The sequence below is a fragment of the Pocillopora damicornis genome, chromosome 10 (genome assembly GCF_964200805.1).
Source record: "Pocillopora damicornis chromosome 10, jaPocDami1.2, whole genome shotgun sequence".
Classification (NCBI taxonomy): domain Eukaryota; kingdom Metazoa; phylum Cnidaria; class Anthozoa; order Scleractinia; family Pocilloporidae; genus Pocillopora; species Pocillopora damicornis.
The window spans coordinates 8,383,181-8,400,488 of record NC_142679.1 but is presented as its reverse complement, the minus strand read 5'-3'; the positions used below and the strand labels follow the sequence as shown (position 1 = coordinate 8,400,488).

Sequence of the window (17,308 nt, the reverse complement as noted above, 5' to 3'; positions counted from 1 at the left end):
GGCACTCAGCTTTAGCTGAGCATTTCACGTGAGGCCTACTTTTACAAACTGAATATTGAAAATTTCTTGTGATTGTAAAACAGAGAATTTTTTCTGGATGATCAGGTTGCCTTAGTTATAAACCCAAACTACTGGGTGTTACTGGCAAGCTCAGATGTAATTAAATGGTCATTGCGCAATCAGTTAATCAGAAACTAGTCAGAAAATGATGCCCCATTGGAGTTACGGGTAAAGTAAAGAGGAAATTAGATCACAGGATTTGATAACTAAAACAACTCTAAACCTGATTTTTGACTCGTATTCCCTTCCGCTCTCCTAAAACTCAATCATAGCACTGAGACATCCACTGTTGCAGAAACAAAGGGAAGTGCTATCTTAAAAGTCAGCAAATTGGGAGCAGCTGGATACGCTTATATTCTATTGGTTGTAGTCAACATTTCAGTATTTCAGTCGCTCACAAGTCAGTCGCATCAGAGGCAAGGCTAAATATCTCACATTAGCGACGACACCTCCTCTCAACATGGTTTTTGGTCTCCTTTATCCCCTTCTATTTGAACTCTCTGTTCTAATTCCAGATCCAGCCTTTTCACAAGGTTTGTAAGATGCGTTTATTAATGCGTATCTCTTATTGTTTTCAGTGTGAGAACATTGATGTTGGTAATATTTATTATTTCACAGTAATAATTTAACACAGAATCTGGATAAAAGTCCGATGATCCCTGAATTCCAGCAGTCTTTGTTTTTTGTCACATTTTCACTTGACAAATGGTGATGCGCGTTGAATGATCTTTAGAAACTTCTTTCAAAAATTTGCTTTATAACTGATAACTTGGGACGCCGTTGAATGGCACAATCTCATTGTTTAATTAACTTCCTTTACATATATAAATGCTGTTGCGGAGTTATATAATTGAAGTCAATTTGTTCAGCACCTCAACTTGGTTAAATGCAAATAACACTCCATCACTCCACATTGAAAAATGTTTTTCAAGACTAAGCTAAAACATTGTTTGAAAAAGCCTTTATTCAACTTCAAGTTAAATTCTAAATGTTTCCAAAACAACAGCTACACATCTTTAAAACCTGGATAAAATTGCGGAGGTAAACCACAGGCTTTCGACCTCGCCATGCTTTTATTTAAAAAATTTATCAAAGACTTCTAAAATTGGGTTTGCAGAAACATCCGATTCCTATGCCTATAAGGTCATTGATTGATGTTCTACCCTTTTCCGATGGAAAGTTTGAAAGAAACGGAAACAACCAGAGCTTTATTTGCAAAATTTTGTTTGAAATGTTACCTCAGTCAATAATGGTATTTTAGTCACTCAGAATACGCGTGTATTTAAGGTGAATGGCGTGTCAGATATTGATAACTGAAAAGGTAAGACAATACAAATTTATGTTTAAGAGGTTCCTGAAAAACTTTCGAATGAATTAAAATCGAAGTGACTTGTTGAAATGGCTGCGAAAAATCTACCTACGATATGATCATTTTAAGTGTTCAACGAAGCGATTTTCTTTTTTCACCAAACTAAATTTTTCATATGTTACTCTTCTTTATCTTGCGAAATGTCGCCTGATTTTACCCAACTTGACCGAGGACCTCCCGGGTTGAGTGGCGACAACAGTGGAGGAAAATTGTTAATTAAGTTTGAAGGAAGTCGAGGGGCTCAACATGTTTAGACAGCTACAAGCTATTGACAAAATAACATCTGTTTTGCTTCCAATTGGCAAAAGTTATGAATTCTAAAATTAAGACAGGTGCGATAATAACAGTGTCGCAAGATTTCTTCAACCTTTCAGGGATGACCGCTTAAAATGGATTCCAAAGAAAAGGGGTAATTTTAACAATGATAAAAAAGCGCCATTTATGCCATAATTGACCACTTTTTTCACAAAACCTCGCTCAAAAATACTACTAACGTTCATTTCGAAAGGAAAATATGGATCAAATTTTTCTTGACATATAATTGAGCATTGTCCCGAAAAGAAAGAGAGAGAAAAACACACGGATCAGCTTAAAATATGCTCTTGATACTACAAAAGATCCCTGGATTTTAAAAATACCTCAATTCTTTCATCATTCTCAGCTACCTCTTCGTTGTACTCTACAACGTCCTAATACGGCACGAGTACAAATTTTGTTTAAGTCGTAGAGAGGCAGGGGTCACCCCGGAAGTCTTGAAGGGAGTTGGGAGGGAAGGGGGAGGGGGGTGAATGAGAAGAAGGGAGGCTGGTACTGATCGGCCTTGAAACCATTCTTGAAAAAATTTTTTCAATATTATTTTTTTAGGGTATGTCTCAAACGTGGCAATTTAGTGAAGCTGATTTACTACTAACCATAGAAAAATGGTTTTTCATCCCCTTAAACAGCGGATTTCGCCAAATGAAGGTTCATAAGAGTAACGTAGATATGAAAAACATCAATTGTCTTGAATGGTATGGGGGGGGGGGGGACTGTTATAGTTCACTTCATCATCTCTTGTAACCAGTCAGTTCCTTCCCCGCCACTCCTTCCTCTGAGTGCTGCCATCATGTCCTCTTATTACTGAACTGTTCTTCTTTCCCGTTACAGAGTCAAACCCTGTGTATCGCGAGGGCAACCGCGCCTCCTCCACAAGAACCTTTCTGACACGTACATTCATTAAACACGAGTTTCATCACTTGAACGTGCCACTTGTTGGAACAGTGGCAGTGTCTGATGTGTTTGACTGCACGTTCGAATGTCTTAGCAATCCGTTGTGTTTTTCTGTAAACCTGGCCGCCTTCAAAGGAACCCATGGAAAACTTTGGTGCGAATTGTTGTCATCTGATAAGTTCAGAAACTCCACAGAGTATAAAGGGAATAAAAGTTCGCATCATTTTGCCATTGAGGTAGGAAGCATTTCTTAATTTTGACTAATAAACATGTTAAAAGTTTGACAACTTTGCCAAGAGAGAGAAGGCAGAGAGAAGGCAGTCAGGTTAAAGTTACTGCAAATGGTCTCGGTCTGTTGTCGTATTCATTATGGTGACAACCGTATTTCTATGGCATGTTGCAAAGCATGCATACACTTTCTCGCGCGGCGCACTATCTTACTTACCGCCTTTGTTTCCTAGGCGCGTCAGCATACTAAGGAAATACATGTGACTCGGTTGAAAATTTTAGTAAAGATACCAGATTATCTTTATTTAAAGAATGGAATCGTCGTTTACATCGTCAGTATTTGGTCAGCTTTTTTTTCAATTTTGTGTTTTAAAATGTTTTATCAACAGACTTCTTCATTTTCTGCGTACGTTCGAAACAGTCAGAAAAGCTTTCCAGACTCATAGATCCCAACGGCTTAGCAATATATTTTTAACCTCATAAAGCTACTTTCTCAAATACCAGCAAAGGCAGAAAACCCGGCCAAAATCTCTATACTGTAGATGAAAATAATAATTAAAAAAAAAACCTGATAATACTATCATATGAGGTTGTCCATACCATGAAAAATTTCCACTAAAACGAATCCGAACCGGAATGACGGATAGCTCATCAACCATTTTCCTACTTTGTTTCTCTACAGTCACCTTGCTCTTCGTCACCTTGTCAACACAGGGCTACCTGTGTCACTAACTATAGAGATGGCTCATTCGGATGCCGCTGTGCAAAAGGCTTTAAAGGAGAATATTGTGAAAAAGGTGAATAGTTTGGCATGGTTTTGTGACTGATATACATCTAATAGCATTAAATACCATAATTCTCAAGTAACTGCTATGAATTTTTCTACTTAACCTTGGAGCTCGAAAATGTTCTAAAATAGCTGACGAAAATATATAACTAACAAATATTTAATGCAATGCATAAAAATTTTGAATCTCTCGATGCTTAAGTTGATTAAGGTGGTCTTCCACTCACATTTTGAAAATTTTTAATATTAACTGGATCCAATCCATTACGGTACCATTGGAAATATCATTCAGAAGTGTCAGGAACTGCACTGGTGATTGACATTTTGTAATCATGGCAACCAGTTTTCAGGCTCCCGACGGTAAAAAAAGGTACCCATCTGCTAAAAAGAACCAGAGGTCCCATTAAAAATATATAACTAAAGAAACATTTAATGCAATGCGCAAATATGTTGAATCTCTCGATGCTTAAGTTGATTAAGCATCTGCCTGCGAAACGCTAAGGTCTGAGTTGAGGAACTGAATATATATTTTTATTTTTACTTACTTCCCCTCAGGGACCAATTATCATTAACTACGGGGGAAGGGAGGGGGGTGGAGGATTTTAGAGGATAAACACCTTACTTTTGTTTTTTTCGTCCATTTAGTTACTGGTTCCTGCAAAGAAGCTTACAACCTCTTTAAGTAAGTGATACCAAATGATTATCTTTTCGAGCATAAAAAGAGACAAAACTATGGAATGGTTTCGACGCCGAGAGAAGATTTTTCGCCGCAAACTAATATGATCACGAATGGGTTTTTTTTTTCGTATCAAACAGGTCAAACGCCAGTCAAATGGTCACATTATACCTTGACTCTAAACCAATCACAGTTCTCTGTCAGATGGGGAATTTTGGATGCGGAGATGGAGGATGGACACCTGTAATGAAGATTAACAGCCGTCAGGTAAGCCTTCTATGGCGGAATATTCTTGGCGGGGTTTTCTTGCGGGTGATGAAGTGCATGCAATAAATTTTCAGAAGCGTCGAAACTACGATAGAATCTCTTAATAACTCGCCCATATTCTTCTCGCGGCGCCTGCTTGAGGAAATTCTTTAATTACCTAAATTCTACAATAACCTAAAACCTCAAAAGGCAACAAATTGCTAATTAACCCGCCCGCAAGTAGGGTATAGATTGATGGCTTGTACGCCAACTGTATTACTGAGTTCATGAGGGTCCTGCCTTTGGTGACGCATCGGGTTATTTACATTTAAGGATAAATTAAATCTTCTTAATTCTCTTTAGGCAACTTTTCACTATGACTCTCACTACTGGAGTGATAAAAACCAATACAACACCCTCGGCGGGAGGACTGGGTTTGACTCACAAGAGACCAAGTTACCAACCTATTGGAACACACCTCTCTCCAAGATCTGTCTCGGTATGAAGATAAGTGGACAGCTCAGGTTTATTGTCATTAACATGCAGGCGAACTCTCTACACTCACTGATCGCTGATGGGATGTGGCACGCTTCTTCACTGGGTCGTAACGAGTGGAAGAAGTTGATTGGTGCGCAGGGCTCTTTACAACTGAACTGTAGCAAGGAGGGCTTCAATGCTGAATGTTCTTCAAGTCGTCATTCTAAAGCAAGAATTGGTTATGTAGCTAACGACAATAACCATTGTGACTCTTGTGACTCCAGAATTGGGTTTGGTACCGGAGGATCTCCTGATAATTCCACTACGTGTGGAAATGTAGCAGCTCATTCCCCAGATAATGATGAGAGATGCATCAAATCTATGGGATATATTTTGGTGCAGTAAACTCTTTCAGTCCATGTATTACGTTAGAAAACTCACTAAGAATGGGGAAAGGGAGGTGGGGCACTTAAAAGAGCCCTTTTCCATCTATCCATCCCCTCCCACTTCTCCCCTCAAACGCTAAAGTGAGAACTTGCTAAGCAGACTATAGATTGCTTGCTTTCTAGTTCGGCTTGTAAATTCATTTTCTTCCGATATGCGGCGAGTGCGAAGACGAGAAAAGACCTGAATAAGGACTTCACCCGCATGGGTTCCTTTTGTACAACCATTTGAGCCCAATGTTTTACGGAAATTCAGTCGACCGGTTGCTAAAACTATTGTGATGTTTAAATCTTAAAAAAGTAGCAAAGCCAGGATAACAACACTAAACTTTTTCAAGCACTCGCTAAAATTACCACCAATAGGTCTTTGCTGACCATGTCAAAAACCACCTCATGTCACCCAACAAAATCCAGTGGATTGTTTTGATATTGTGGCGTCGGCAAAACTGGTAAGCATTGTAAAATTAACAAAAAATGGCATTATTCCTTCAAGTTGAGGGCATCCCTTGATGCCAACTCCAGCCGTTACTTTTTGACGCTTTTTTTTTATTATTATTAATATTTTTTAGCTCAAAATTAGTTGTAGCTTTACATAGATTTACAAGCATCCTTGATATATACATACTTATAGACAAGAATATATACTCTCAATTGAAAAGGTTTTGTCAAAGGAAAAAACCAGAAATGAATATAGGAAAAAGCCAAAGAGGAACTGTTCGGAGAAATCTAAATACTAAGTATTCATGTTGGATACTGCACATGTGTGAAAAATAAGTCAGAAGATAGAAGAGAAGAAGTACCTCAACCTAACTCACACTTCAAAGCAAATGTTCTAAAACTGTCAAATTCCTTAGAAGGAAATTTTTATGCTGATCAAATCATATTGAGCTTTTTCCGTTTTGCTTTCTGCATATTTTTTTTGACAACCTTTTTGCAGTAAGTTGCCCTTATATTCATGTTTATTCGACTTTATAAGATAATTGAGATACATTAGAACCTGTATTTAGCGGTCACCCTGTATTGAGCGGTCAGTTGTCAAAGTCTCGAATTTCTTTCCCCTCAAATACTGCAATTTTCACCTCTAATAAATGGTCACCTCTACCAAGTGGTCGCAGTCAACCTATATCTAGTCACAATGACCTGTTTTTATTGTTTCCCACCTGTATTGAACGGTCAATGAAAGCAGGACCATTCAAATAAAACTAGGAATAATTCTTCAAGTAATTTTTTAATCCATGTTTCTCTCCCAAAATTAAAGTAAGTAATATCTTCGAGCGAGGTTTTGTACATTAAGCGGTCAATTACGGCATAAAGAGGCGTTGTTTATCGTTTTTTTTTTGTAATACCCCTTATCTGTGGAACCTGTATCAAGCGGTCACCCGCCATTTTCCGTGGGCTTCATACAGGCTCGACTGTACTACGAGCGCCCTGATTGGTCAAAAACCTATCCTTTATTGTATAAACCCATTTAAAAAGTTTGATTTACAAACTTCTCTTCCTCCTCCAACATCCCCACGTGAGTTATTAAGCCAGTAAACTGATAGAAAGTGTGGTCTGTTGCTTAATGAGTACTAATCATTGTTGCTAATAATATTAAGATTTGCGAACCAGTCCCTTAATGCAAATATACAATCAGTTGTAAAGACTTTTACTGTACCTAACACCAAGTCTGTACAAAAAATACGTCCAACACAAGAGCCTCAATTTAATGCTTTCTCTCCACAACAGTTCAAAAAGATGCATATGATAATAAGTAATAAAATAAGTGATAGACAAAAGAATATTTGAATAAGAATTAATAAAAAAGAGGGCGCTGACACACTATATTGGAAACGCTACGTAAGACAATGCAACTAGAATTAAGATTTCTGATTCAATTTCACAATTAAGTACAATTTTTTCAATTAAAAGAGTTAGAATATCGTGGAGTAATCTTGAAATTGAATGTTCATTGTGTCAAAGTGACGAGAGTTCATCAGATACTTTAAATAAGATGATGTCTGCTCTGGAAAAAGGTTACCAATGATGAATACCGTATTTCCTCGACTAAGCGTCCATGCTCTAATAAGCGCCCTTCCCCGAATAAGTGCCTACCCCCTACTCCATCAGGGGTCTTATAATCAGGGTCTTACATTCCGGGGTTCCTATACTCAGGGGTTTATATCAGTGTGTCTTGCATGACAGGTAAGACAAAAACATGACAAATGACCGCGTTACATCAAGGCTGGAAATGGGCCTATAAGATGCGACACTATCGGAAACCCCGCTTATAACCTATAAAATAAATAAGGCAGTTGAACACTGCATGTGCCAACTGATGTATTTTTGGAAACTATTGAAGTAAAAAGGCAATGTTGCTTAAAATGTAGAGGGGTTAATGAACAGCTCTCCTCAATACCAAAATTGTGACATAAGGAAGACTTAGTCAAAACAAAGTTTGTTGGTTAAAATAAATTAGGACTGGGGCATGATCGTATAGATGCGTGGTTGCACACTAATCAATTGATAGGGCACTACCAGCTGCTTCACTTTTCCTACTTAGTTAGTTACGAGATTTTGGTGCTGCATCAAAGAAGCACCCTCAAGATGATAAGTTTGTGCACTGAATGGAGAGCTTGTTTTCTGCCTGCTTCATATCTTCATACCAGTAAACAGTATGAGAATACTCAAAACTTATCCGAGATCCAACACCAAATTCTTGTAACTTATATACAAGAAAATCTGTAACTGTAAGAGGGGAGAATTAACAGTCAGATCTTGGGAGTTATGGGTTAAAGATCCTTATACACGGAACAAACTTTTAATCGAGATACTTTTGAAATTTTGTCACCAATTTTCACTCTCTATCAGGAGCCCATTACTTGATAATGGGCTCCTGTCTCTGTTAAACAAAAATAGACTATTTGATACCGTTTCGAATCTTCACCAAATTATTTATTCATGTTACTAGAACATATTATCACAAAACGCATCAATGTCAGCGGAAGAATAGATGTAAGATTAACGTACAGTTTCTGGTGTAATTGGAAAAACCAGTCTAAATGATGATAAAAAGGAAACACGACTTTCAACTGGATGCTGTCATGGATGCTAAAAGGAAAGATCATTTGTTTCGTATCACAATCGAGTCACAACTTTTCATCCTGTCTGACATTCAACACTTTAGGAAGTTCTTTCTTTGCCAAAGCTATCGATGTCTGCAGTTTTAAGATGTTGCACTTTCCAAAAGTTTTACTCATGACTTATTAAACACTGGTCAGAAACTTCTCTAAATACCGGGTTGAAATTTTCGTTAAAATATCTTGCATCGTTTTTTTAGAATTCAGCTCATGATTTCCCGGCAGTTGGTCTTTTATCGATCAATCAGAGACTATGATACTAAAAGTAATACTATATTGTATAATGATTCTGACTTTTAACACTGATCAAATCTTAATCAAGGACTCATGATGCATTTGCCCGTTTTCGTGCTGTTGTGCAATTGTATCCTCGTAAGAATTAAAAGTATCATCACCTCCAATTTCGTCCAAACATTACATCATGAGCTTGTTATCATTAGATAACAATATGACGGGTTGGAAGAAATTCGATTCTCACCAATTTACAGGAAACTCCACTAAATTATTGGTAAAAGACAAACTTTTCCTTCTTGGTGGTAACAAGTGTGATTTATTCACATTTACATGTTAAGGAAATGGTTTTTCAACTTTTGAGTCAAGAAAGTCAGATTTTTTTGTATATTGTTACATTAATAAAAAAAAAGTATGAACTGCGTCTTAAATGACTTTTATTCTAGTGTCTTCAAATAGAACGATATTATTGCCGAGCCTATTTTACTTAAAGGACGTTTCAAAAATTGGTTATTAGATCAATCAAAACAAGTTCTAAATTATCTTCGAAACAGAACTAAAACAACATGAAAGAGGATGCAACGTCGAGCAAAATAGTTTTGATATTTTTATTCAAGGAAGACATTGAGAGCACGCAAAATTGTATATAAGCAGAGAGAAACTTTTCTCGGCATCAAAAAAACTTCAAGGAATTGAGGAAAGAAATAAAGCAGCAAGTGTAGAAGACATCCTCACCGTAGACTACAAAAAGAATAAAAAGGAACTGAGCAATGGAGGTTTTGAAGGTAAAACATTAATGCCCTTTGTTCCTGTATAATGTATTAAAAAGAGTCAAAAGAATTCTTACAAAGTTTGTAAGAATTCTTTTGACTCTTTTTAATCATTTCTCAATGAAATTTTTTCAATCGCTTTACCTGGCAACATGGTTTGGTTTTTTACTCTGTCTGTTTCAATAATTTAGAAATTTTTTTAAAGGCAAAAGTTTTTCCAAGAAAGTTGACAAAAGAATTTTATACTCTAGGTTCTTATCGTTATCCTCGCGATTTTTCTTCATCGTGGAGATGGCCGGGCAACTGATTTCGACAAAATCATGCGCAGAATTCAAGATGGCGGAGTCCCGTCCACCCAAGGTGCTGTAGCATGGAGATCAAAGAGGTCCCCTGGTGACGAGCCCAGTTGTTACACAGGCAGAGTTGTTTCCTTCACTTTGCCAAGCAGCAAAACAGTAACTTCTCCCATTTGTAAGAAGATTACATCTTCCGGAACCGCATGTTTTAGTTCCATGGCAAACAACAACAACCAGAGGAAATGTGTTCCATCCAATTTCATCACAGAGGAAGGAAAAAGATATAACACTGCCTGTTCATGTGCACCATAGAATGGTTAAAGTTGGGGCCTTTCAACTCCAAAATTTTTCGGGAAGACCGAATTTTTATATCAACAAGAATATATTGTAATCGACTGCTGAGATTTATCAGCATATCATAAAAGTGTCATACACTCGTATATATTTATATATTTATGAACTTACTGAGTAACTTTCAATTGTTTCGACGGAACCTTCAAATTGTTCAACGAACGATTTGAATCCGTATTTGTGAAATATTTGTCTGTAAATTTTTTGAGTCAATAAAGTAATTATACAGTTTTTTCAATTGTCTGTCAATAATCTCTCTTCACTTAGATACAAATGAAAGAAGAAGTTAGTTTGGTAATTTTAACCGCATAAAAAGATGGGAAAATAAGGAGAATAGTTCCCAATCAACGATCGGTAATGTCTCACCAATGTGGTCTCGAACAACGACTAAGCACTAGTGAAAATATGAAGATCTGTCGCACATCCAGAGCGACACAACCTGTCCGTATCTGAGCTTTGAAGTTGATCTAACTTTCACATTCATGAAATATCGAGACCGTCTAACTCCTCTTAACAGCTCCCAACACTCGAATGAATGGACTGACAACTGACCGCGTGATTTCTACACACTACAAGAACATGCACAAGTAATGGACTGATAATCACAATATCGATAAGGCAATTAGCAACCAGTAATATATTGGCAAACCTATGACGCAAAGTATTTCATTTATTGCCAAGATGTATTTATCAAATTATCGGTATCATTCCGTATTTTTAGCAAGATTCAGACTCGCGAACCATGTGCCAAAACTGTTTTTGTCCTTGTAAATCCCTGGCGCTAAATATCAAGATCTATTAGCAGAGCAAGTAAAGCCTTTCATTGGATGGTTAGGAAGCACTGAAACAGAGAGACAAGGCCGGAATTTTTCATGTTAATCCTAATTCAGTAAGTTTAAATTTTCCACAATGATACCCACCATGCACGTACTTTGACTATACTTTGCTACCTTTTTAGTTCTTATTCACACTTACGCCATCACTGTTGGCACCTGGTCAATTGCTTGAGAGGCTAAGGAGTGCTTTTCTGACAAAGATTCTTTAGGGGTAATTCACTGGAGAAGTTTCTTATTTTTTGTAGACCCTACAAAAGGAAAGTCAACCAAACGGAACAGCGTAAACAACTAAGACGGATGTGATTGCTTAGCGATGATTTGGAACGAGAGGAAGACCTATTACATTAATAGTTGAACGATACTGTAAAGATATGTTAATGTGTTAATCAATTGTGGTACTTTGTTAGAAATTTTTAAACTGAATTCTAAAATTCAATCTATGCGGAAAGATATGTAAGGCATTGTTATACACTGCACATTAAGGATTTTATATTTTCCAGCATAAGACCAGGTATTTACCGTACCCTAATGAACCTGCACCACCAGACGAAAACTCGCTGTAAAACTCCACAAGGGTTGGCTAAGAGCGCCGCATTAAATTTTGACAACAGAAAATGAGGGGACCCTAATATTCTCTTGAGCTGAAGGAAATTCAACTCGGACAATGAAAAACTAATAGACTACTCTTGCAAGTCTTACAGAAACGCCTAAGAAACGAAAAGAAAAGTTATGAATACTAAAATTAAGACGGGTGCGATAATAACAGTGTCGCAAGATTTCTTCAACCTTTCAGGTATTTGGAATGAATAGCTCCTAAATAAACACAAAGGAGCTGACAAAATTTGCCTCTAATAAGTTCAGAAAATTCATGGAGAAGTTACAATTCTTTATTAACGACTGTTTACCTTGGTTTCGTATAATCTACTTCTATCGTTCATTTCGAAAGGAAAATATGGATCAAATTTTACTTGAAATATAACTGAGCATTGTCCCGAAAAACTAAGCGAGAGAAAAACGCACGGATCAGTCTAAAATTAGCTCTTGATACTTCAAAAGATCCCTGGATTTAGAAATACCTTATTGCTTTCCATCATTCTCAGTTACCTCTTCGCTGTACTCTACAACATCCTAATACGGCACGAGTACAAATTTTGTTTTCGTCGCAGGGGTCACCCCGGAATTACAGAAAAGGGAAAGGGGGGGGGGGATGAATGAAAGAAGGGAGGCTGGTACTGAACGGCCTTAAAATCATTCTTAAAAAGTTTTTTTTTTTTTTAATATTTTTACGGTGTCTCAAACGTTGCAATTTAGAGAAGCTGATTTACTACTGACAACCAAATGAAGGTTCATAAGAATAACGTAGATATGAAAAACATCAATTATTTTGAATAGTATGGGGGGGGGGGTGTACTGTTATAGGCCGCTTCATCATCTCTTGTAATCGGTCAGTCCCTTCCCCGCCACTCCTTCCTCTGAGTGCTGCCATCATGTACTGGACTGTTCTTTCCTGTTACAGACTCAAACCCTGTGAATCGCGAGGGCAACTGCGCCTCCTCCACAAGAACCTTCCTGACACGTACGTTCATTAAACACGAGTTTCATCACTTGAATGTGCCGCTTATTGGAACAGTGGCAGTGTCTGATGTGTTTGACTGCACGTTAGAATGTCTTAGCAATCCGTTGTGTTTTTCTGTAAACCTGGCCGCCTTCAAAGGAACCCACAGAAAACTTTGGTGCGAATTGTTGTCATCTGATAAGTTCAGAAACTCCACAGAGTATAAAGGGAATAAAAGTTCGCATCATTTTGCCATTGAGGTAGGAAGCATTTCTTAATTTTGACTAATAAACGTGTTAAAAGTTTGACAGCTTTGCCAAGATCGTAGAGAGAAGGCAGTCAGGTTAAAGTTACTGCAAATTGTGTAGGTCTGTTGTCGATTTCATTGTGGTGACAACCGTATTTCTATGGCATGTTGTAAAGCATGCAAACACTTTCTCATGCCGCGCACTATCTTACTTACCACATTTGTTTCCCAGGCAAGTCAGTATACTAAGGAAATACATGTGACTCGGTTGAAAATTTTAGTCAAGATACCAGATTATCTTTATTTAAAGAATGGACTCGTTTAAATCGTCAGTGTTTGGTCAGTCTTTAGTCAGTTTGTGTTTTAAATGTTTTATCCACAGACTTCTTCATTTTCCGCCAACTTTCAAAACAATTAGAAAAGGCTTCCAGACTCATAGATCACAACGGCTTGCAATATTTTTTTAACCTCATAAAGCCACTTTCTCACATACCAGCAAAGGCAGAAAACTCAGCCAAAATCTCTATACTGTAGATGAAAATAAAAAAAACCCTAGATGCTATCATATGAGGTATGTCCATACCATGAAAAATTTCTAATAAAACGAATCCGAACCGGATTGACGGAATAGCGCATCAACCATTTTCCTACTTTGCTTCTCTACAGTCACCTTGCTCTTCGTCACCTTGTCAACACGGGGCTACCTGTGTCACTAACTATAGAGATGGCTCATTCGGATGCCGCTGTGCAAAAGGCTACAAAGGAGAATATTGTGAAAAAGGTTACTAGTTGGACATGGTTTTGTGACTGATATACACCCAACATGAAATACTGCAGTTCTTAAGTGACTGCTATGAATTTTTCTACTTAACCTTGGAGCTCGAAAATTTTCTAAAATAGCTGGCGAAAATATATAACTAACAAATATTTAATGCAATGAGGAACTGAATATATATTTTTTATTTTTACTTACTTTACCTCCGGAACCAATTATTATTAACTACGGGGGAAGGAGGGAGGAGGATTTGAGAAGATCATGTGATTTTTAGGGGGAAAGGAGGGGGAAACAGTAGTCGCCGACAGAGTTTAAAGGAGGGGACAATAGAAATTGACTGCCAATTTTAAAACTGCCAATGAGTGGGGATCAAAAGAATTTTGCAGAGCCTTGACGGAGGGAGGAGGAGGGGGGAAGTATCAGGCTAATTTGATCGTGACCCCCCCCCCCCTCTTCCTCGGAGGTAAATTATAACTCGCACCACAGTAATGTTTGTCATCTCTTATTGCTCAAAGATTTTGCACTAAATGCAAATATCTACACTAAATATCCTAAACACTTTACTTTTGTTTTTTCCGTTACATTTAGTTATTGGTTCCTGCAAAGAAGCTTACAACCTTTTTAAGCAAGTGATACCAAATGATTATCTTTTCGAGCATAAAAAAGAGACCAAATTATGGATTAGTTTCGACGCCTAGAGGAGATTTTTCGCCGCAAACTAATATGATCACGAATGGATTTCTTTTCGTATCAAACAGGTCAAACGCCAGTCAACTGGTCACATTATACCTTGACTCTAAACCAATCACAGTTCTCTGTCAGATGGGGGATTTTGGATGCGGAGATGGAGGATGGACGCCTGTAATGAAGATTGACGGCCACAAGGTAACCCTTCTATGGCGGAATATTCTTGGCGGGGTTTTCTTGCGGGTAATGAAGCGCATGCAATAAATTTTCAGAAGCGTCGAAACTACGATAGAATCTAGGAACTTGCTCATGGTCTTCTCACGACCCCTGCTTGCGGAAATTATTTTGGCATAAGTGCTACAATAGCCTAATACCTAAAAACGCAACAAACTGCCAATTAACCCGCCTGCAAATAGGGTTTAGATTGATGGCTTGTACGCTAACTGTATTGCTGAGTTCATGAGGGTCCTGCCTTTGGTGATGCATCGGGTTATTTACATTTAAGGATACATTAAATCCTCTTAATTCTCTTTAGGCAACGTTTCACTATGACTCTCACTACTGGAGTGATAAAAACCAATACAACACCCCCGGCGGGAGGACTGGGTTTGACTCACAAGAGACCAAGTTACCAACCTATTGGAACACATCTCTCTCCAAGATCTGTCTCAGTATGAAGATAAGTGGACAGCTCAGGTTTATTGTCATTACCAAGGAGGCGAACTCTCTACACTCACTGATCGCTGATGGGATGTGGCGCGCTTCCTCACTGGGTCGTAACGAGTGGAAGAAGTTGATTGGTGCGCAGGGCTCTTTACAACTGAACTGTAACAAGGAGGGCTTCAATGCTGTATGTTCTTCAAGTCATAATTCTAAAGCAAGAATTGGTTATGTAGCTAACGACAATAAACAGTGTGGTTTTTGTGACTCCAGAATTGGGTTTGGTACCGGAGGACGTCCTAATAATTCCGCTACGTGTGGAAACGTAGCAGCTCATTCCCCAGATAATGGTAAAAGACACATCAAAGCTATGGGATATATTTTGGTGCAGTAAACTCTTTCAATCCATGTATTACATTAGAAAACTCATCCCCTCCCACTTCTCCCTTCAAACGCCAAAGTGAGAACTTGCCAAGCAGACTATAGATTGTTTGCCGTCTAGTTCGTCTTCTAAACTTATTTTCTTCCGATATGCGGCGAGTGCGAAGACGAGAAGACACCTGAATAAGGACTTCACCCGCATGGGTTCCTTTTGTACAACCATTTGAGCCTAATGTTTTACGGAAATTCAGTCGACCGGTTGCTAAAACCATTGTGATGTTTAAATCTTGAAAATCTGTCAAATTCCTAAAAGGAAATTTTTTATGCTGATCAAATCATATTGAGCTTTTTCCGTTTTGCTTTCTGCATATTTCCTTGACAACCTTTTTGCAGTAAGTTGTACTTCTATTCATGTTTATTCAACATTATAAGATAACCGAGATACAGTAGAACCTGTATTTAGTGGTCACCCTGTATTAAGTGGTCAGTTGTCAAAGTCTCAAATTTCTCTCCCCCTCAAACACTGCAATTTCCACCTCTATTAAATGGTCACCTCTATTAAGCGGTCACCTCTTCTAAGTGGAGGTGTACCAACCTATATCTAGTATAAATGGCCTGTTTTCACTGTTCCCCACCTGTATTGAACGGTCAATGAAAAGCGGGACCATTCAAATAAAACTAGGAATAATCCTTCAAGTAATTTTTTAATCCATGTTCTCTCCCAAAATTAAAGCAAGTAACATTTTCGAGCGAGGTTTTGTACATTAAGTGGTCAATTACGGCATAAAGAGGGGTTAGTTATCGTTTTTTGTAATACCCCTAATCTGTGGAACCTGTATCAAGCGGTCACCCACCATTTTTCGTGGGCTTCATACAGGTTCGAATGTAGTAAGAGCGCCCTGATTGGTCAAAAACTTATCGTTTATTCTATCAGTAAACCCATTTGAAAAGTTTGATTTACAAACTTCTACTCCTCCAACATCCCCACGTGAGTTATTAAGCCAGTAAACTGATAGAAAGTGTGGTATGTTGCTTAATGATTACTAATCATTGTTGCTAATAATAATTATTATTAATTATTATTAATTATTAAGATTTACGAACCAGTCCCTTAATGCAAGTATACAATCAGTTGTAAAGACTTTTAGCATGCCTAACACCAAGTCTGTACAAAAAATACGTCCAAGACAAAAGCCTCAACTTAATTCATTTTCTCCACAACAGCTCAATAAAGTGCATATGATAATAAGTAATAAAATAAGTAATAGGCAAAAGAATATTTGAATAAGAATCAACAAAAAAAGAGGGCACTGAGACACCATATTAGAAATGCTACAGTAAGACAATACAACTAGAATTAAGATTTCTGATTCAATTTCACAATTAAGTACAATTTTTGCAATTTAAAGAGTTAGAATAAACTGGAGTAACCTTGGAATTGAATGTTCATTGTGTCAAAGTGACGAGAGTTCATCAGATACTTTAAATGAGATGATGTGTGCTCTGGAAAAAGGTTACAAATGATGAATATCGTATTTCCTCGACTAATCGTCCATGCTTTAATAAGCGCCCTTCCCAGAATAAGTGCCTACCCCCTACTTCATCAGGGGTCTTACAATCAGGGTCCTACATTTAGGGGGTTCTTATACTCAGGGGTTTATATCAGTGTGTCTTACATGACAAGTAAGAAAAAAACATGACAAATGACCGCTTTACATCAAGGCTGGAAATGGACCTATATACCTCGCCTATAACCTATAAAATAAATAAGGCAGTGAAACACTGCATGTGCCAACTGATGTATTTTTGGAAACTATTGAAGTAAAAGGGCAATGTTGCTTAAAATGTAGAGGGGTTAGTGAACAGCTCTCCTCAATGCCAAAATTGTGACATAAGGAAGACTTG

The 17,308-nt window shown here is 37.7% G+C and overlaps 2 protein-coding genes across 2 annotated transcripts; both read left to right on the top strand.

The window, feature by feature from the left end:
• Positions 1 to 481: 481 nt before the first annotated feature.
• LOC113678701 (uncharacterized) lies at positions 482 to 6,600 on the top strand. Its single transcript, XM_089186064.1, has 6 exons — positions 482 to 593; positions 2,576 to 2,874; positions 3,549 to 3,663; positions 4,299 to 4,335; positions 4,470 to 4,596; positions 4,939 to 6,600. The coding sequence occupies exons 1-6, from the start codon at positions 521 to 523 to the stop codon at positions 5,455 to 5,457; spliced, it is 1,170 nt and encodes a 389-aa protein (XP_089042190.1). The 5' UTR covers positions 482 to 520; the 3' UTR covers positions 5,458 to 6,600.
• Positions 6,601 to 9,935: 3,335 nt separating this feature from the next.
• Positions 9,936 to 16,835, top strand: LOC149038777 (uncharacterized). The gene is made up of 6 exons (XM_089185691.1): positions 9,936 to 10,086; positions 12,615 to 12,913; positions 13,567 to 13,681; positions 14,264 to 14,300; positions 14,434 to 14,560; positions 14,898 to 16,835. The coding sequence occupies exons 1-6, from the start codon at positions 9,936 to 9,938 to the stop codon at positions 15,414 to 15,416; spliced, it is 1,248 nt and encodes a 415-aa protein (XP_089041817.1). The 3' UTR covers positions 15,417 to 16,835.
• The last annotated feature ends 473 nt before the right edge of the window (positions 16,836 to 17,308 follow it).

Excerpts from the sequence above, each read along its gene's own strand:
- LOC149038777 (XM_089185691.1), top strand. The coding sequence starts at position 9,936 with ATGCGCAGAATTCAAGATGGCGGAGTCCCGTCCACCCAAGGTGCTGTA. Across the intron at positions 14,301-14,433 it reads GAAGCTTACAACCTTTTTAA|GTCAAACGCCAGTCAACTGG; the intron begins GCAAGTGATACC and ends CGTATCAAACAG. Across the intron at positions 14,561-14,897 it reads TGAAGATTGACGGCCACAAG|GCAACGTTTCACTATGACTC; the intron begins GTAACCCTTCTA and ends AATTCTCTTTAG.
- LOC113678701 (XM_089186064.1), top strand. The coding sequence starts at position 521 with ATGGTTTTTGGTCTCCTTTATCCCCTTCTATTTGAACTCTCTGTTCTA. Across the intron at positions 594-2,575 it reads AGATCCAGCCTTTTCACAAG|AGTCAAACCCTGTGTATCGC; the intron begins GTTTGTAAGATG and ends TTCCCGTTACAG. Across the intron at positions 3,664-4,298 it reads AGGAGAATATTGTGAAAAAG|TTACTGGTTCCTGCAAAGAA; the intron begins GTGAATAGTTTG and ends TCGTCCATTTAG.